A 17,441-nucleotide genomic window follows, 5' to 3' on the forward strand; every position below is an offset into this window, starting at 1 on the left:
GAACTCGATTAATAAAACAATCCTTAAATAGAAAGATGTCTCAAATTACTAACGATTGTATTATATATATCTTAATGAAGAGTATAGGAACATTTATTAACATATTATATAACTGATTTTTCCATTTAAGGCTTAAGTACAGTGATTGTGGAATCATAGCGCAAGCAATGCAGATTTTGGACGTTGACCAAGTTGCCAAGGAGTGCGCCATTGAGGCACGAAAATAGGAACCAAGTATCGCACACTTTCCTTCCTGTCGACGTGTTTATACATATAGTCCCGTGCACATATATTGCGTATGCATACAGTGCAATTAGCCAATCAACATTTGATTTCCAGGATTAATTATCTGTTTTTTTGCCGATAACGATGAATCGTGTTAAAGGATAGTAATTTCATTCTATTATAGGATATCAGACTATCTCAAGAAAAATGTGCACAGCATTAGTATGAAATCTTGACGTAAATTGGAGAGTAGGAAAGCGAACGAGATACATGCGATAGACATAAACTATTAACAAGTTAATAAATTAAATGAACTATTAAACTTTTTACATTTTTTTCAATAGATAATAGATGTATCCAAGAATAATCTCACGATTTAAGGAGATAAAAAGATTTGATTTATAATTTCTAAATTTTCTCTCTTCTTTCTCCTCAAATCTAAATTATGCTTCTACGTTTAATTTTAAACGCGGAAAATTAGCTAAGAAAATGAAACGCTAAAGAATAGAAAAAGTGCGAATAAAAAACGAATGGTCACCTAATGGCAATAACGCGATCTCAACGGTACAGTCGAGAAGTGGTCTCAGCGACAGCTAATTTGTGTAATTAAAGTCGAAGTATTCCTGACCTTGCGCATGGCTGCAACGTTCTATCCTCGCGCCGCGATGCAACGGAGGTGCACGCGACGAAGTGTGGGTCGAACGCGCCTTGAAGTGGCAGGCGCGTCGTGCGACATTGCGTAATGTTCGCGCGCAAGAGACGGCCGATGCTTAATAAGGGTCCGATCCTAAATAGATTGGCCCAATAGCATATAATTCGCTTTTGTCTGTTTGCCGTTGCGTAACATACCCCGCGCGATGCACACGAACAAAAATCGATATTTCGAATCTGAACCATAAATGTCAAGATGCCATCTGACGCGCCACGTATGATCTTGAAATGTTGAATCTATAAATTTCTGAATATCTTAATTTTCCTCTTTATGCACTCCATTTTTATTCGATTTTCATTATGTGAAGCAACGTAAAGCGAATCAAGAATTTTACTAGTTAACTTACGTGTATAACAAAAATCTTAAAACAGAGTTTATGACATTTTCGAGAACTTTGTTATGGTACATGTATTTACAAGAGCTTTCTGGTACTTAATCAATATGTGTTCAGTTTTGTGGTGATGATAACGCGTACACATTGATCAAACGACGTGCACACTGCGAGCCCTTGCTTGTCCGGACTCCAATCTAGGGAACTAATGGGCTGCGTTGAAAGCGTGCAATTCTGCAGCAGGCTGACATTACCGACGACACCTTGCTCGATTCCATCAGCGTCTGTGGTTTTCCTTTTTTCAGGATAATTACTGAAAGATAATAAACATCAATTAGTTCCTAGAATATATAAATTTAACAATATATATATATATTCATTGAATCATTCACTAATATATTTACTATTTCCAGAGAGAAATTATTCCCTCGCCGCCACTGGTCACGAATAATTCACGATTTTGCGGCAAGTGCTTGACTAGCCATATCGTCGACTTGTGTGCCTGAAATCATATGTCAATCATTATAAATCTGTAAAAATGGATTTATAAATCTCAGGCGCATTCAAGTAAGAACAAACCTTTTCAACCAGATACGCAAAGCCCTTTTTGGGATGCTGAGTCTTCAAGTCGAACAGATAAAACTTGGACTCGAGTGTCGTTGCAACCAGTTTGTTCATCGGGATGTCTCTTCTGTCAAATTCGAGGCTGCAAACTCCATTTTTCAAATTGCTCTCCCACCTCACCGACATCGCCCGCAGGTCAAACATTTTCAGATCACCATTGTCGTATCCCGCAGCGACTACTCTCTCCTCAGAATTGTAAGAGTTGCCGAACGCCACTGACCAACAATCTCGCCGAGTCTCCCCCTCCTTAGGTTCCATTACGGCGACTGGTCGGTTCTTCTGTCTGGGATCCCACACTTTTACGCTTCCATCTCTGGATCCGGTTACCAACTCGGGCGCACCGCATCCCACACTGGTACCTGCCACTCCGTCGATGGCATTTATGATCTGCGTATGCGCGCTAGCCGTGTAAATCGGTATCGAAGCGTCCTCCAAATTGTAGATATTCAGTGTACCCTGCAAAATAATTTTCCATTCATGTACATTGAGGAAAATTAAATACTAAACGAGATAAAATGTTCGTGATGTATGGTGCATGAACATTTGTCAGAAGAAACCTTGAAATCACCGGTAGCTAAGTATCGGTCCCGGAGACTGGAAGCCTTGAAAGTGCCACATTTCATTTGGCTGGACCTCTCTATATTCTTGACAAGCTTCAATTCACCGCCGGACACCTCGTAGATCTGTATGATACCGGTACCCCGCGGCCGCGAGCCCATAACCACGAACTTTGCACTGCACGGTATCCATTTGGCATCGAACGGCGAGTAATCCACCGATTTCTCGATATGGCAGATTATCTGCGGCTTCGCCAGCTTTTCCATGTCAACGATGAAGTTTTCTTCGGCGTCAGGTGGTAGCCACGTTCAAACAAAACGGTTCTCTCATAGCATTTGTCGATTACACTTCCAAGTAACCATAAACAAACTCGTGCGCCATCTAGAAAAGTTTCACGCATGGCAGCCTACTGTAAGCTGTTTTACCATGAGTTAGTACCCTAGCGGGTGTAAAGGGAAGTAAGAACTAGGCGAGAACTAGTTCTATTTATGGCCACCAGAGGCGGCAGTGGAGCGGCGAGTGCAGAATCGAAGCGCGTCCTACACAACACTCGACACACTCGATGACTCGAGACGATGCGACAGATGGCGACAGAACGCGTTTGATCGTTCTACTTGACGTGTTGCACGGGTGAAGAGTCAAAGGTTCGTATATTCATTTGTGGCCATTGGAAATTATGCAGTTTTATTCAATACGCCCGTGTTGCCGAAGAATCAAATGAGGGTGACTAGTCTCCGTTCGTCGACGTCACGAATCCATCGTCAGAATGGTTTCCCTGATGCAAATCTTCGTCGTTGTTCTCTATGGTAAGCACTTGCAGGAAATAAAAGATTATAAAAGAGAAAGAGACAATTCTCCCATATGTAAATATATTTATAAAATAGTAAAATATATTACGTGCCACGGTTAGTATTTTACGTGCGCGACATAACCTGGCACCTTAATCGATCAATAACGCGTAACAACGATTCGCTCGACATTTCGTTTGACACTCGTCTAATTGGATTGTTCGTCATTAACTCTTCATGCAATGAGTAATTGCATTATATCGGCGTATAGAGAATCATTTGCTTTATATAATGTTATTCTTGAAAAAGCATTCTCACTTTGATCTTGAAAATTCTTGTAAAAAGTATCGTGTGCATTTACATAATAAAATCCAATAAATTCTTCACGGAAAGCTTTAATAAACAAGTCTAATTTGATTTACATAACGCGATCTTAATTGCGCAATATATAAAATATTTCTACTCCAGCGTTTTTTGTCATTTATATACATTCTACTTTTTCAGGGATACTAGCGCACCCGTCATCCTCGCGCGTACTTGAGCTAAGTGACAAGTAAGAAACATTTGTTGTTCGACTTTATATCAAGTCATCTTTTGTTAATAATACATACTTTTCTTGAAGAATTTTAGAATTTCATAAGGATGACCCATGGCTGCTAATGGTACGATTAACATCTACAAAACATTATTCCATATCTTCAGAAAATACAGTAACGTTTCATTTTTCAGATGTACGCACCATGGTGTGCACATTGCAAAAGATTAGAACCAATTTGGTCTCACGTTGCTCAACACTTGCATTCGACGCCGATACGCGTAGGACGAGTCGATTGCACTAGATTCACCAATGTGGCAAACGCATTCAAAGTTAAAGGGTTTCCCACTATTCTATTGTAAGTAGCCCTTTATCGTGATTATAAATTGTAACTACGTTATTTTTATTTTTTTAACTTGTAGTTTAAAGGATGATCAAGAGTACACGTATCATGGTGACAGAACTAGAGATGAGATAGTCAAATTCGCTCTGAGATTAAGCGGTCCGCCTGTGCAAGAGATAACAAAACCGGAAAGTTTCCACACGATAAAGAAGGATCGCGATCTCTATTTCTTGTACGTGGGAGACAGAGTTGGAGTGTTATGGGTAATTTTTTTTAAATTTTGTACATGAGAATTACTTGAAATCTTAAATTACATCTAATAATTGCTTTGCAGGAACTTTATTACAAGACTGCAACTATGTTTCAAGCACACGCGTTTTTCTATCAGTCTCATCCGAGCGTTGTAAATAAGCACGCACCCGTGGTAAATGTTCCAGCATTGTTCGTGTACAAGGAAAGCTCACATTACAATTTCACCGGTAAGTTTTCGGTCGAGGAAAGGAGTGACGAAGAAAAAATCGATTATTATTAGTCGATTAATTCGATAAAACTTGCAGGACACAACTTGAGCGACATAGAGAAAATAAACGAGACGCTTTACAAGTGGGTGAACGCGGAACGCTTCCCGACGTTCCCGAAAGTAACTAGGGGAAATATAAATCAATTATTCTTAACAAGTAAGAATCTCGTTTTAGCAGTAGTGGAAGAAAACCAGCTGGAAGAAATTGCGCCTGACATGCTGGAATTCAGGGACATGGTTGAGTCTGTGATCAAGGATAAGCGGGAGAAGTACCACGAGTAAGTCCGCTGCGTTTATTCAATGGCGTTTTCGTGAAATGTCAAGTTAACATGGCCGTTGCGCTCAGTCATTTTCAGTTCGGTTGGATAGCTAGTCCCGATCTAGTCAATAGTATAGCAATGTCGGTGCTACCTTTACCAAGCTTAATTGTGATAAACACGACTACGAATCACCACCACATTCCTGAGGACGACACCGAGAAACTGACTCCCTATGTAATAGAATTGTTCCTGGAGCAGATACGCAATGAGAGTGCTCCGGTACGGTGTCGAAGCCTCTGTTAAAAACTCTGTTTGCTGATTATGATCTGATCTGCTAATAATGACGTCACTTAATAATAAATATTGTTATATTTTTAGCGATACGGTGGGAACTCTTGGTTAGTACGTATTCGCAGATCCTGGTTCGAATTGAGAAGCACTTTGACTTCGATGTGGAAAGGCAATCCCATCTTGACGATGGTACTGTTCGGATTGCCAGCTGGGTTTCTGTCGTTGATATGTTATGGGATTTGCTGTCCAGATATTTTGGACGCGGATGACGAAGACGACGGTAGGCTTTTATTTTTAGAATAAATAATAGAGTTCATTGTTTCCCTTTGTGTAAAGATGGTACATATGTATATGATTATATTATTTTTTTCAGATACCGATGGAGGGAGTCATATGAAGAAGGATTAAAGATAGTTACGGATACATTATACAAAATTTTCACGTTTTTCATTATGTATATAGTAAGGTGGATCTTATTTTTTAACTTTTGAATTTGTTTCACGATGCCTCCCAAGCATCGATTTTTCTTTTAATTTTAATACCGATATTCCCGGTCGCTTTAGCATCTATGACAAACCGCTTCATCCTCGTCGAAATAATCTCGCACAGAAAAAAACGAAAAAATTGTTCATCAAATATAATTAAGGTCCACCCTAATATATACAGTGTATATAAACGCTTATGATTACATCTGCATTATGTTATCAAACAAAAGATTGCCAAAGCAGTTTTAAGATTGCGAGGATTTTTATACAGTGTATCGCTGACATTCCATATGGTTTCATGTTTTGTAAATTTCTCCTCATGCATGCAAGGTGTTCGGTAATGAAGGGTATCACTGCTCGTGAAAAGATAGAGCGGATTGAATTGAATAGAAGTCTTTACTATCGTTTTATCGCGATCTTTGTATTATACCGAAATTAATTAAAAACGATTAAAAAATATTGGTCGATAATCTTGCACGGAGGCGATAGAGGAATGCTTTAGGTACGACAACGGCCCTTCCTCTTGTACTTATTTATACTCTAGTTATTAGATGATGCGGCCTCGGTGCGTACTCATTCGTCAATATTCATTAATTGCCTTTAATTAATTTCTTGATAATTATTGCGAAAATCGGAGAACAGGATTTTGGACTTTTCTGTTCAATTCAATCTACACTATCCCTTTCAAACACTGGTACCTTTATTACCAGAGACTGTGTGTGTGTGTGTGTACATGTATATAATATGCAAGTGTCGCAACTATTACCAGATACTTAAACGGTGTATTCGACAGTTCAATACAAGTCTTAAACCTTAATATCAAATTATCAAAGATAATTGAATATCGAGATATAAACGATTAAAATTGATTATTGGCATTAGTTTCTGCTATCGTATACCTATTATTGATCTTTCAGACTCGACTGATGTTGTAATCAATTTTATGATCAATTAATTTTATGTTGTATATTTTATATTATATATTTTTTATAAAAGTACTGCACAGGCTGTAGTGGTTAACTTTAATTATTTATATTTTAAAGAATATTATGTTTTTAATATTTTAATATTAATATTAGGATTTCTAGGATTGTAATAAGTTGTAAAATACGCCATTTAAATATGTAACGGTAATTGCGAAACACACTATGTTCTCATAAGTCTTCTATTTCACGCATCATCTGTTAATAGCAAATTTCTGGAGTCACATAGGGTCGAAAATCTTAACGCTGAAGTATCAAAGCTATAATAGTTTTTAAATAGGAAACATTAAAAGTTGACCGATCAACATGCTATGATTGGTTCGCCGTTGGAAAACCGTTTCTCGCTTCAAAAATAGTAACCTCGAGCGCTTTTAGTTTTATTGGAATTATCTTGAAGTAATCTCAAGAATTTGTTATTAACGGATAGCGCATGGAATTTGAGGCGCACTGTATATACTAATTTTTGTTTACAATTACATCTTGAATGTGTGAATTGACGCGTATCACATGAGACAATACAATCTACCAAGTTAAGCGAATGTGTAACACGATCAGAAAAGTTTATCTTTTAACACAGCTTTAACGAAGAAAAATGTAAAATATATCAAAATTTGTATATTAATCGCAAATGTTTACATATAATTTATGAAATTCTATTAAACATCAAAGCAAATGTTCGTTTTTTATATATACAGTTAAACGACGATCATATTGGTAATATTTATGTAAGTTGTGCGCGAGTGTTATTTGTTGTATTGTGTAGGCTGTAAGTATGATTGTGATTTTTTTTCTTGAGAAAGTAATCTTCCATGTGCATTATGTGTTGACCGAATGTATATTTATATGTATCAAATAAAAAAGACCTGAAGCATTTTTTCTCGCAAGTTATTACTATCACGAGCACATATTTTCATCTTTAATTATCGAGTGGAAGATGGTAGATGATTCTATCCATATTCTGCATTAATATCGCCTTCCTTTGTGATTGATGTTAATAAGTTTTATTTCATACGTGATAATATATAATTAAGCGTAAAAGTAACATGCATCGTAACGCATTTACCTGCGGGGATAAATCAAGAGGAAAATTACACTTCGCTGATTTAAGTAAAACCTTAAATAAAAGATTTACGGCTGCTATAAGTCCGTGTCATCGTCGGAGTCTAGTGCCGCTCTTCTTCTATCAAACTGAAATACATCAAATTCTCTTACTTCATATTACACTGTTAGGTATGCTAAGCGCGATGGATCGTGGTATACCAACTTTGACAGTAGTCTTCTTTTGTTTCGTTTGTTGATTTATACTTTCAAGTAAACTGATTAGCTCCTTCTCTCCAAGCTTGCCAGACAATTGTCCACGTTGTGCCATACTCAGGAGCATCTCTTCTACCATTCTCCCCTTCTCTGGTTTTCCAAGACAAAGTGTGTTCACTATCGACAAACGTACAAGATTAGAAACCGTTAACAAAATCTTTTAACAGTATCAATGGCATAACATAAATTACATCTTGCTCTGGCTGATTGATCCAACACCTGTGTCAATATAGAATTCTTCATGTCTTCCATCTGCTGCTTCCTCTCTTCCATTGCTTCTTTGTCGTCCGCATTGTTACTCTGGAATAATGGTACGCACATTTAAACAATCTGGAAGACATGCACAAAGCAGCTCAAGTTAACCTCAACATTAGACACATTGTATCTCAACACTTTTTCCGTATGTCAAGTAACTGTCGCAGAGATCAAGTCATAATTAGACGTTGCACGTCTTTCTATCGGCTTATTGTTTATAAAGCTCGAGATCCTGAAGTACGAAATCACGCATAACTTCGTAGAAATTACCTTGTACTGAGACTGTAATTGAGCTAACCGTTGCTGTCGTATCGCCTCAAGTTCCGGGTCTGACATGTTTACTTTCTTTCTTCGTGCTTCGTCAAACTTTCGTTCGTGAGTCTATCAGCCTAAAACTAAACCGTAATTGTGTAATTACACGACTGATACATCGTTAATAACCATTACGAGATTCGCTTACTAGCACGCAACAACATGAACTGTACGCAACTGCTATATAAGGATTGAACCGCTGCGCCATCATTACCGGCATGAAAAGAATTTATATGATATGATTTTATTAATATGATAAGATTATCAAGATTGATTTTAGTTTTCTTTTGTTGAGAGATACGCGGTTTTTTATTTTTTTCTGCCTCTCTCCTTGCTTTCAATGAAAGAACTTTAGAGTCTCTCAGAGGTTTTTTTCTTTTAAAGTTATTTTTAGTAATAAGTGCTCCGGTTTTTCCATAACGCAAATACAAGCGAATGTCGCGAAGATGCTAAGTTTGATTGCCAGAAACCTAGACGATATGATTCATATGAAATTGCGTCAGTTCGGTATATTTTTTGCACTCGAAGCATTTTTTAATTTATATATTGGGGTTAGATTTATTCTTTATTTATTCGAGAACTTGCCTAACGTTGTTGGTCTAAATATAGCACTAAATATGTAAAGTAACACTTTGTACTTTTTTTTATTTGCGTTTGAAGTTTGTCAAAAACATTCGCATAGGCTTTCCGGTCAACACACACACGCACACACATTTGTCCGGTATTTCCAGTGTAGCGCGGAAATAAGGATCGTTACGAGCTACGATTGGACGACGGACGGAGGAACGTTGAGCCGATTGGTCGTTTCCGATCCCGTGAGCCGCACTGAAATGTCAGACGACGTGGCTGATGATGAAATATGGTGGGCAGTGCGAATAAAGCGGCGATATCGCGTCTGGTGTTTTGGATATGACGCCTAGTAAGATTCAATAGCGAGAATATTGCGAGGAATCGGGAGCCGCACTCCAACGTCGTTACGCTCGTCCTGCTGTCACGCGACATCGTAACATGGGTCTCTGCAAGTGTCCAAAAAGAAGAGTAACGAATCAATTTTGTTTTGAACACCGTGTCAATGTATGCGAGCACTGCATGGTTACAAATCATCCAAAGGTAATTCCTCGTCTTTGTCTTGAATATTTTTGCGAGCACGTGGACGCCTTCCTCGATGAACGATGCAGCCTGTAATCGTCGCCTCATGGTGCACTGCGATTAATTAATTTTGTTTTACAGTGTATAGTACAGTCATACCTGTTGTGGCTCCACGACCACGACTACAATCCCGTCTGCACGTTGTGCTCCGACAAGCTGAGCGATGGCGATTGCGTGAGACTGACGTGTTACCACATGTACCACTGGGTATGCCTGGACCAATATGCCAGGGATCTGCCTATCACTACGGCACCAGCGGGCTATACTTGCCCTGCGTGTCGAATGTGTATATTCCCACAGCCCAAGTTGGTGTCACCGGTCGCGGATGTGCTGAGGGAAAAATTGGCGACTGTGAACTGGGCCCGGGCCGGCCTTGGCTTACCATTGGTACTTACTTCAATGTTCTTGTCATTGTTACAAATTTTTTAATCTTTTTAAATTTTATTGTGATGTATTAATGTATCTTTACTTTGCAGCTGAGCGACGACAGAGAACAAAAACCAGAGCAGGAACGTCCTTCGTTAGCAGTGGAAAGTGCTCTGTTTCAAAACCATACAGTGGCTGCATCGTCGTCACCCACAGTGGCTGTGTCTCGCACCAGCACGACCATCAACTCAAATTCCGTCGTCAACACTGTGCACATGAATAGTCAGAAACTTGGCCCGCCGTACTCCGTCGTGAACATTGACTCATCTTTAGGATTGTCCAGTCCAGCGTCGAGAAAGGTCTGCGAGGCCTACGACGACCCGAAGGACATGTCTTTCGATCATGACGAGAACAAGTATCAGCGGAAGTCCGCCATAGAGTGGTTTTTGAGATGGTGGAAGCTGATCTCGAGGGCGCCGGTGCGGCGAAAAACTGCGGGGTCTCTGTACAAGCGATACGCTGTGATGGCAGTCATCGGCATATTCTTCTTCGTTGGGATCATTCTGCTGTTTTCATGGCTGGGAAGAATGGCGACGGATGGTGATCCGAGCTTCGACGTGTTAGCGAACCCCAATCTCAAGTTCGGCGAGAAGCCTGTAATTTAATATATCGTACACGACGAGCGGTAACGATTGGCGATCGTTATCGCGGGACAATCCTCGAAGCTGCAAGATACGTGGGAACCGTGGAGACGTGCAACATTGTGAGATTGCGTGAGTGCAGTCGCGATGCAAGTTTGTGCGGCAATGATAAGGACATATCTAATGTAAGTTACAGTGTACGTAATATTTGTTAATTTTTATGTAAATTATATCCTACATCAAAGTTGTATATTTAAATCTGTAAAGGCTTATTGATTCATAATCTGGAAAAACATTGCATCACCAGTGTTTTCTTATCCATTTATCGTGAATTCGGGAAACCTCGGACGCACACATGTCGCACAGCATGCACAGATACTCTTTTTATTATATATGTATAATGGAATTGTAAAGTTGCTGCACATACTTGATAATTTTAATAATAGCAGAAAAATATGTGCCTTTTTCTAGCTTATATTTTAATATATTTCTTGACGTCTACATGTTTTTAACAATTACTTGTTTTCACTTGCAATACGTTGTAAAATGATCGACTGCGCCTGCTAAGCAATTATTCATCTTCATGCAGGAATACTATAGATATTTTTAAAGCTTTCCAAAACAGTCGTAATATATCTGATACTAAAGACTGATATCTTTAAAGTAGGAGCATAAAAACGACGTTGCATACAATATTTCGATCGATTCTTTTTTCCGATACCAAGCATTGAAATTCGAACGAAGTCGGTTAAATCTTCGAACTACTGTCCCATGAAACATTAAAATGCTTACGACAGCCGCGAGAATAGTTCACATCGACGACTCTTTTATCCCTCATACGGATGTTTTTTGTTTTTCACACTTGTTCATCTTAAAACAACGCATTTTTAAACAAATCTTGTTTTTATTCTATAAAATTTATTAGATCTGCTGTTAGAGTTACTCTTTGATAATCTCAGTAATTAAAACGTTGAATTTTAGAATTTTAGAAAGCTACACGCGTAACTGTTGCCGTTTGCAATGAAGTAAGAAGCGGAAAATTGATCTTAGCATCTCAATTATGATAATCATTTCATAATATTAACTAATTTCAGACACTAGTTTGTTCGTTAATGGGAAATCCAGCGTTCAACGATTTCTGGCCGTTTAAATGAGTCGAAGCTGAATGCTCTGATACTTTCAGGCATTCCGAACGGCATTAAATCGGCTACCTCAGAATTTACATTTGATCGTAGATACTCCACTTCTGCTTCGAAAAGCAGCGGGCCCACCGGCGCAACGCTGAACGGGTGGGTTGGGTCACATTTCTTTGCGTTCTACGGGGGCCGGTCGCTGCCGACTGGTAGAACGATCGTACAGGATATGCTTTTCTTCGTCCAGCGAACGTAGCATACACAAGAGCCGATCGTGCCGTTGTGAAGTTTCGTGCGTCGCTAGTACATCTTACTGTAAAGAATCCATTTTAAGAGTTCATTTATTTATTCAGCATCTGTTCAAACGAGATTTGCGCATAAAATATAATTAAAAAAAATTCTCTCTCGAGTGTATTATACATTATATGATATATTTGCTTTTACATTCGGGACGCTCGTGAATGGTGAACGTGTGTATAACCACTTGGTTTAATATCTAGTGCTGCGGCAAGCAGCTTCGAGTCGTAATTTAAATATGAACTTGATAGAGAAAAGGTACGGTAACAGGTGGAGGACGGCATGTTGGAGAAGACATTCGACGGCCTTACATTACGGTGGGGCAACTTCGTGCGGCCTTGCGTACCTCGTGAACGCCGGGTACACGCGCGCGGCCGCAGCACTTTCGGTGATTTTGCCAAGTAAGAGAATCCATTTGCTAGCTTAGCTAGCTTTTTCGTACGCTGACTCGATCAAATCGCATTCAAACGTATTTCCGCTACCTTAAGTATCTTCTTCGTAGAACGATGTTATAACTTTGTCAAATTAATCTCCTCAATTAAGGTCTTGTAAGTTACTTGAGAGGTATTTCAGTTTTCGATCTGATTTTTCTGATAACACTATTTAATACAAATTATTATTTTATTCACATACACATACACGTACAATGATTATGTTACCTGATAAATGAAGATGTATTTATAATATTTCGATTTCTTAATTTCTTCTCTCTCTCTCTCCCACTCATTAATTTTATATATGTAGGAACATGAATTTTATAAAATTCTAAGGGCCGATTTTTCCAATTTCTTGGTAAGTTTTACCCGACAGGTAGCGTATCTTTGTCTCTTTTCAGATAAGTTCTAAAAAAAGACTGAAAAGAGACAAAGATACGCTACCTGTCGGGTAAAACTTACCAAGAAATTGGAAAAATCGGCCCTTAGAATTTTATAAAATTCATGTTCCTATATATATAAAATTAATGAGTGGGAGAGAGAGAGAGAAGAAATTAAGAAATCGAAATATTATAAATACATCTTGGTAAATTTTACAGGTACTATAGTACCTGTCAGGTAAAATTTACCAAGAAGTTGGAACAATCGGCCCTAAGACAGATAAAATTGATTTTCTTGAATACCCGTTAGATAATCTAACAAATAATACAAAATATCTGTATGTTTATATGTATATACAAGTATGGTTTCAATTGCTCCACGTTTTACAAAGAATCCGAAAATCGCATGCCTTAAAATGTCCCGGCGAATTGCTTTATAAGAATACTTTCCTTTACAGTTACTAAGAATAAATACACTTTTCAAAGTTTTTTCAAGAAAATTACAAAGTCTGATTAAGCTTTCTTTCAGTCCCGTACCTCTTCTAACTTTTACATAATCTTTAAAGAATAGAAAACGATGACAATACCAGTTTAGAATTTTAAATTTCATTACCTCGTTGCAGTTAGAATTTACATTGAAGGAATTGTCTTGTTACTCTTCTTCTTCTTAGGTGCTGCTGTCTTGTATTATTTTTGCAATCGTCGGTCAAAGCTGCGAGCGCGAGATCTTATTGTTATAACCGGTTGCAATTCCGGTTTGGGCTACAGTTTAGCGATGCATTGTCGCGCTCAGGGCGCGACAGTTTTGGCTGGTGTGCGTAAGATATCCGAAGCAGAACTGACAAAAACAGCTGCTATTGAAGCATTGGAGAAGAAAGGAGTCATCGTTCGCGAACTTGACATCACTGATGGAACATCTATTCAACGGTTCGGAGAAGGAATTAAGAAACTGATGAAAGAACAACAATTAAGTAAGCAAAATACAATGTAACGTGAAAGTCAGAAAATCATCAGATAATAATACATTATTTGTAGTGCTGCACGCGTTGGTGAATAATGCCGGAGTAATGGTGTTTGGCGAGTTTGAATGGCAGATCGATGATTTCGCTAAGTATCAAGTGGATGTAAATCTACTGGGGACAATGAGATTCACGCGAGAATTGCTGCCGATTATACGGAAGGACCAAAGCAGGATTATCGTAATATCTAGCCATTGTGCAAACGAACCCTTACCGGGTACAAGTATCTACGGAGCAACAAAAGCCGCTCTCCTGGCATGGGCTACCGCTCTTCGACTAGAGCACCATAAATACGGCATTAAAGTTGTCTCTTTTATGCCCGGTCAGTACAGAATGCGTGAAAGCAAATCCATCTTTGCAGTTTCGTTGCTTAGATGCGCAAAATCAATGCTCAAACGAATTAATCTTCGTAAACAAATTTAGTTTTTAACTCACTAAATTTAAACTTATTATTTGTTATTGCGCATTCCTGCGTTTGCCGTAGTCATTTCGATATATGAAAATAAAATTTTATCTCTCTCTTTATCTCTTCGTTCTACGAAAAAACAGGTGGTTTTGTATCGGAAAGCAATATAATGAGATCGCAACGATCGTATTTTGAAAGGATGCAATCATCTATGTCGGATGAAGCGAAAGAATTTTACGGCGACTATTTCACTCGATACATGGACTATTTTTCCCAAGTCTCGCAGAAGACGAATGTAGAGTATGAAGAGAACGTACAAGTTTTGTCAGATCCAAAAATATACGAGAGTTTTAATGGCGCTCTTCTGGATATTTATCCCTCGACGATTTACAGGTGAATTGTCTTATTAATTTGCAGAAATAAATATTATAACATAATTAACTACCTTTTATATTCAGATGCGAGTCGTGGAGGTACTTTTTTTATCGGATGCTGTTTAAGTGTACGCCTATATGGCTGCATGATCAGTTGGTTCAACGCTTTGTCAGTGGACCGTCCTGGCGTACCAATAAACAATAATATTATATACAATTTTATTACATTTTATATATACTATAATATTATTTACATTATTGAAGATAATGTTTGTAATCTGCAATATAACGTTAATAAAATGAAAAATAATTATGACATTCTTTTGACAGATTACGCTTTTGTTAACTTTTTTTCGAATAATTTTTAAATAATATGAGATTAAATCAACTGAATCGCGTTATATTATCTTGTTCTATAATTATGTTGAAAGAAGATTGGAGTGGTTTGATTGGAAATAAGTTGGTCAACATCAACATTAATAATTGTTATAAATAATTGTGAAAGTTAAAAATAATTGCTTAATTGTTGACAGATTACTCGTAATTATCTGACCATATCGCTTTAAGTGTTCCTGTTAATTGATAAATTTCCGTGAACTTGCAACATCATCAACACAGGTGTTACTTCTTGAGTGTCCATCGGCGTCAATTTTTCATTTGATGTCTCGAATCTTATCCGATTTTAGGGCAACCAGGTGTACGATTAGATAATATCAAACGAATAAATACTCGTCTCCCGATCGAAAATTACTACATTATTGTCTGTTTCCTCGTGAACACGCTGCGCTATGAAGGTCCTCGCATCTGGTAAATCTTGACTCACGTTAATCTCTGTCTTCCGTAATTTTACGAGTTTAATATTTACTCTGACCACATCGCACATCTGTTTTCACATTACAGTTTGTATCATCGCTGCGTTCTGCATAGCGTCGTCTCTGCAGGACACCCCGCATAGTCCATGTAATGACGGGCCTTTACCTCTGGCACTGAGGATAGACGGATGCAGCAGTTTGCCTTGTAATATATACAAGGGAACTGATCTGATCGCGCAGTGGGATTTTGCTGCCAGTAAGTTACGTTAAATTTGAAATTTTTTTAACAGTGAATCTCGAAAAGAAAAAAATCAAATACGAGCGAGTGTTTTTATAAATTTCAAGAATAATTTTCGAATTATTCTAAAGTGAGTGAGATTTATTCAAGAAATAATCAAGCTCTTTGACGATTAGAATGCCCGTTTCTCCAACGTGATGTCTGAAAAAAAAGAACAATCAGCCAATTATTTGATCGCACATTTATCTTGTCGTAGATGCTGATGCGAAATCGCTGACACCGCGCGTGAAAGTGACGTTTTGGGGAATTACAATAGATTATCCGTATCCGGAGCAGGACGCGTGTAAATCTCTAACAAATGGAAGATGTCCATTAGCGAAGAGCGACAAAGTTACGTACAATCTCAAAATGCCGATAGACAAGAGTTACCCAGATGTGGTTTTGAAAATTGAATTCGCCTTGGTCGACGAAAACAAGAACGTGCAGGTGTGCTTTAAAGTGGACGGCCAGGTGACCGACAAATAAGCTCTCTTCAAAGAATTCAGATTCATCGGTTATATATATATATATATATATATATTATATATATATAATATATATATCTATATATTAATAAAGCATAAATTATAGTAAAGGATTTAATTTTTTTATCTTCATTTTACACCAACATTGAGACAGTATCGATAGTAGTGAACGTTAAGATATGCAGTGAGAGGTCATATCTCGCCGAGATTATGAAGGTGAAATTCATAGATATTTAAGCGCTCGAAATTGTTAGTGATAATTTCAACTTCTGACACTATGACTGATAAACTAGGCGACAAAATTATTCAACTTAGCGGTATCTTTACGAATTATTAACCTGTTATGTAAATAACGTAATAATAAAAACTTTAACATGAGTATACATATGTATAAATGACCACGATGTAAGAGTTCATTCATGAAATAAATTTTTATTAAATTCACATATCCGAGATGCATTATCGATTTTTTCAAGATAAACAAAAATAAATAAATGATAAGATATAATATTTATTCTGTAGAATTACAATAAAATCATCAAAGTTACCGTAACCTGCGCTATTAATTTTCAAAACCCTGAAAGTGCATTCTGCATGATTCAGGGTGTCGCATTCTTTTAATATCAGATACATGCCGCAGATTACGACAGAAATTCCGAAATCACAAATAGACCGCCGCGTCTGCGCACGGGGAACCGGCGCGACAGAATAAAACGGAGCAGGGAACGGTGCGCGGTGGAGGGGTGCGGGGAGGTGAGGCGGCAAGCGACGTCAGCAAGCAACGGTCACGACAAGATGGCGTGCATGACGAAAAGTTGGCGGCGGGGCGCGCGCAGAAGTAAAATCGTCCTTATTAAAATTATCGCTGTACGCTGTGGAGATGTCGCGTAGATCGCACGGAGGACCGACGAGCGGTATGCCACACGATAATCGCGATCGATCGTCACAAAACGTCAACTGTTCGTAATCCTATCGATCGTATTCGGCGCGTCACACACCGTCCCGTAACGTCACCTCACACGCGCGTATCTCGCGCTCTTCCGCCCCACCTGTTCCTCCCTCCCCCCCCCCCCCCGTCGTGTTGCACATCGATCTGTCCTTGTCTCTCATTCTCTCACTCTGCGACGTCGAG

At 38.4% G+C, this 17,441-nt stretch overlaps 6 protein-coding genes and 2 long non-coding RNA genes across 10 annotated transcripts; 4 read left to right on the forward strand and 4 right to left on the reverse strand.

Annotated features, from left to right (window-relative positions):
• Positions 1-1,196: 1,196 nt before the first annotated feature.
• LOC105282976 (WD repeat-containing protein 92) lies at positions 1,197-2,844 on the reverse strand. Its single transcript, XM_026974996.1, has 4 exons — positions 2,450-2,844; positions 1,848-2,348; positions 1,673-1,770; positions 1,197-1,581 (listed from the first exon to the last, which is right to left on the reverse strand). The coding sequence occupies exons 1-4, from the start codon at positions 2,714-2,716 to the stop codon at positions 1,374-1,376; spliced, it is 1,074 nt and encodes a 357-aa protein (XP_026830797.1). The 5' UTR covers positions 2,717-2,844; the 3' UTR covers positions 1,197-1,373.
• A 164-nt stretch (positions 2,845-3,008) lies between these two features.
• LOC105282981 (protein disulfide-isomerase TMX3) lies at positions 3,009-7,526 on the forward strand. The gene is made up of 10 exons (XM_011345343.3): positions 3,009-3,256; positions 3,743-3,791; positions 3,861-3,900; positions 3,968-4,131; positions 4,196-4,379; positions 4,451-4,595; positions 4,674-4,914; positions 4,983-5,175; positions 5,275-5,467; positions 5,561-7,526. Exons 1-10 carry the CDS (start codon positions 3,217-3,219, stop codon positions 5,593-5,595), a joined length of 1,284 nt encoding a protein of 427 aa, XP_011343645.1. The 5' UTR covers positions 3,009-3,216; the 3' UTR covers positions 5,596-7,526.
• A 111-nt stretch (positions 7,527-7,637) lies between these two features.
• LOC105282987 (programmed cell death protein 5) lies at positions 7,638-9,243 on the reverse strand. 3 transcript variants are annotated; one of them, XM_011345349.3, is made up of 5 exons: positions 9,122-9,243; positions 8,495-8,619; positions 8,161-8,269; positions 7,920-8,086; positions 7,638-7,843 (listed from the first exon to the last, which is right to left on the reverse strand). In XM_011345349.3, exons 2-5 carry the CDS (start codon positions 8,558-8,560, stop codon positions 7,793-7,795), a joined length of 393 nt encoding a protein of 130 aa, XP_011343651.1. In that variant the 5' UTR covers positions 8,561-8,619; positions 9,122-9,243; the 3' UTR covers positions 7,638-7,792. The 3 variants fall into 3 exon arrangements, with proteins under 3 accessions (XP_011343651.1, XP_011343652.1, XP_026830806.1); XM_011345350.3 differs by lacking the exon at positions 9,122-9,243 and adding an exon at positions 8,685-8,781; XM_026975005.1 differs by lacking the exon at positions 9,122-9,243 and having other exon boundaries at positions 8,495-8,708.
• A 152-nt stretch (positions 9,244-9,395) lies between these two features.
• Positions 9,396-10,995, forward strand: LOC105282986 (zinc finger protein-like 1). The gene is made up of 3 exons (XM_011345346.3): positions 9,396-9,646; positions 9,767-10,072; positions 10,162-10,995. The coding sequence occupies exons 1-3, from the start codon at positions 9,545-9,547 to the stop codon at positions 10,714-10,716; spliced, it is 963 nt and encodes a 320-aa protein (XP_011343648.2). The 5' UTR covers positions 9,396-9,544; the 3' UTR covers positions 10,717-10,995.
• Positions 10,908-13,635, reverse strand: LOC105282985. Its single transcript, XR_894612.1, has 2 exons — positions 13,550-13,635; positions 10,908-12,138 (listed from the first exon to the last, which is right to left on the reverse strand). It is a non-coding gene; the product is annotated as an uncharacterized LOC105282985 (long non-coding RNA).
• On the forward strand, positions 12,132-15,050 carry LOC105282984 (D-beta-hydroxybutyrate dehydrogenase, mitochondrial). Its single transcript, XM_011345345.3, has 5 exons — positions 12,132-12,523; positions 13,608-13,907; positions 13,972-14,277; positions 14,505-14,754; positions 14,820-15,050. Exons 1-5 carry the CDS (start codon positions 12,361-12,363, stop codon positions 14,938-14,940), a joined length of 1,140 nt encoding a protein of 379 aa, XP_011343647.1. The 5' UTR covers positions 12,132-12,360; the 3' UTR covers positions 14,941-15,050.
• LOC105282983 lies at positions 13,766-15,418 on the reverse strand. The gene is made up of 3 exons (XR_894611.3): positions 15,289-15,418; positions 14,807-14,918; positions 13,766-13,853 (listed from the first exon to the last, which is right to left on the reverse strand). It is a non-coding gene; the product is annotated as an uncharacterized LOC105282983 (long non-coding RNA).
• LOC105282982 (NPC intracellular cholesterol transporter 2) lies at positions 15,167-16,757 on the forward strand. The gene is made up of 3 exons (XM_011345344.3): positions 15,167-15,542; positions 15,636-15,803; positions 16,042-16,757. Exons 1-3 carry the CDS (start codon positions 15,524-15,526, stop codon positions 16,308-16,310), a joined length of 456 nt encoding a protein of 151 aa, XP_011343646.1. The 5' UTR covers positions 15,167-15,523; the 3' UTR covers positions 16,311-16,757.
• The last annotated feature ends 684 nt before the right edge of the window (positions 16,758-17,441 follow it).

The sequence above is a fragment of the Ooceraea biroi genome, chromosome 14 (assembly GCF_003672135.1).
Source record: "Ooceraea biroi isolate clonal line C1 chromosome 14, Obir_v5.4, whole genome shotgun sequence".
Classification (NCBI taxonomy): domain Eukaryota; kingdom Metazoa; phylum Arthropoda; class Insecta; order Hymenoptera; family Formicidae; genus Ooceraea; species Ooceraea biroi.

What these genes read in the sequence shown, in the direction of transcription:
- LOC105282984 (XM_011345345.3), top strand. Translation starts at nt 12,361, where the DNA reads ATGAACTTGATAGAGAAAAGGTACGGTAACAGGTGGAGGACGGCATGT. An exon ending in ACTTTCGGTGATTTTGCCAA is followed by an intron (nt 12,524 to 13,607) that starts GTAAGAGAATCC and finishes TCTTCTTCTTAG; the next exon opens with GTGCTGCTGTCTTGTATTAT. An exon ending in GATGAAAGAACAACAATTAA is followed by an intron (nt 13,908 to 13,971) that starts GTAAGCAAAATA and finishes CATTATTTGTAG; the next exon opens with TGCTGCACGCGTTGGTGAAT.
- LOC105282986 (XM_011345346.3), top strand. Translation starts at nt 9,545, where the DNA reads ATGGGTCTCTGCAAGTGTCCAAAAAGAAGAGTAACGAATCAATTTTGT. An exon ending in TGGTTACAAATCATCCAAAG is followed by an intron (nt 9,647 to 9,766) that starts GTAATTCCTCGT and finishes TTTGTTTTACAG; the next exon opens with TGTATAGTACAGTCATACCT. An exon ending in CCGGCCTTGGCTTACCATTG is followed by an intron (nt 10,073 to 10,161) that starts GTACTTACTTCA and finishes TTTACTTTGCAG; the next exon opens with CTGAGCGACGACAGAGAACA.
- LOC105282981 (XM_011345343.3), top strand. Translation starts at nt 3,217, where the DNA reads ATGGTTTCCCTGATGCAAATCTTCGTCGTTGTTCTCTATG. An exon ending in ATGACCCATGGCTGCTAATG is followed by an intron (nt 3,901 to 3,967) that starts GTACGATTAACA and finishes TTCATTTTTCAG; the next exon opens with ATGTACGCACCATGGTGTGC. An exon ending in AAGCGGGAGAAGTACCACGA is followed by an intron (nt 4,915 to 4,982) that starts GTAAGTCCGCTG and finishes CGTTGCGCTCAG; the next exon opens with TCATTTTCAGTTCGGTTGGA.
- LOC105282987 (XM_011345349.3), bottom strand. Translation starts at nt 8,560, where the DNA reads ATGTCAGACCCGGAACTTGAGGCGATACGACAGCAACGGTTAGCTCAA. An exon ending in AATTACAGTCTCAGTACAAG is followed by an intron (nt 8,270 to 8,494) that starts GTAATTTCTACG and finishes CCATTATTCCAG; the next exon opens with AGTAACAATGCGGACGACAA. An exon ending in AAAAGAAGACTACTGTCAAA is followed by an intron (nt 7,844 to 7,919) that starts GTTGGTATACCA and finishes GATGTATTTCAG; the next exon opens with TTTGATAGAAGAAGAGCGGC.
- LOC105282976 (XM_026974996.1), bottom strand. Translation starts at nt 2,716, where the DNA reads ATGGAAAAGCTGGCGAAGCCGCAGATAATCTGCCATATCGAGAAATCG. An exon ending in TAGCTACCGGTGATTTCAAG is followed by an intron (nt 2,349 to 2,449) that starts GTTTCTTCTGAC and finishes ATTATTTTGCAG; the next exon opens with GGTACACTGAATATCTACAA. An exon ending in ATAATTTCTCTCTGGAAATA is followed by an intron (nt 1,582 to 1,672) that starts GTAAATATATTA and finishes ATTATCTTTCAG; the next exon opens with TAATTATCCTGAAAAAAGGA.
- LOC105282982 (XM_011345344.3), top strand. An exon ending in GCAGTGGGATTTTGCTGCCA is followed by an intron (nt 15,804 to 16,041) that starts GTAAGTTACGTT and finishes ATCTTGTCGTAG; the next exon opens with ATGCTGATGCGAAATCGCTG.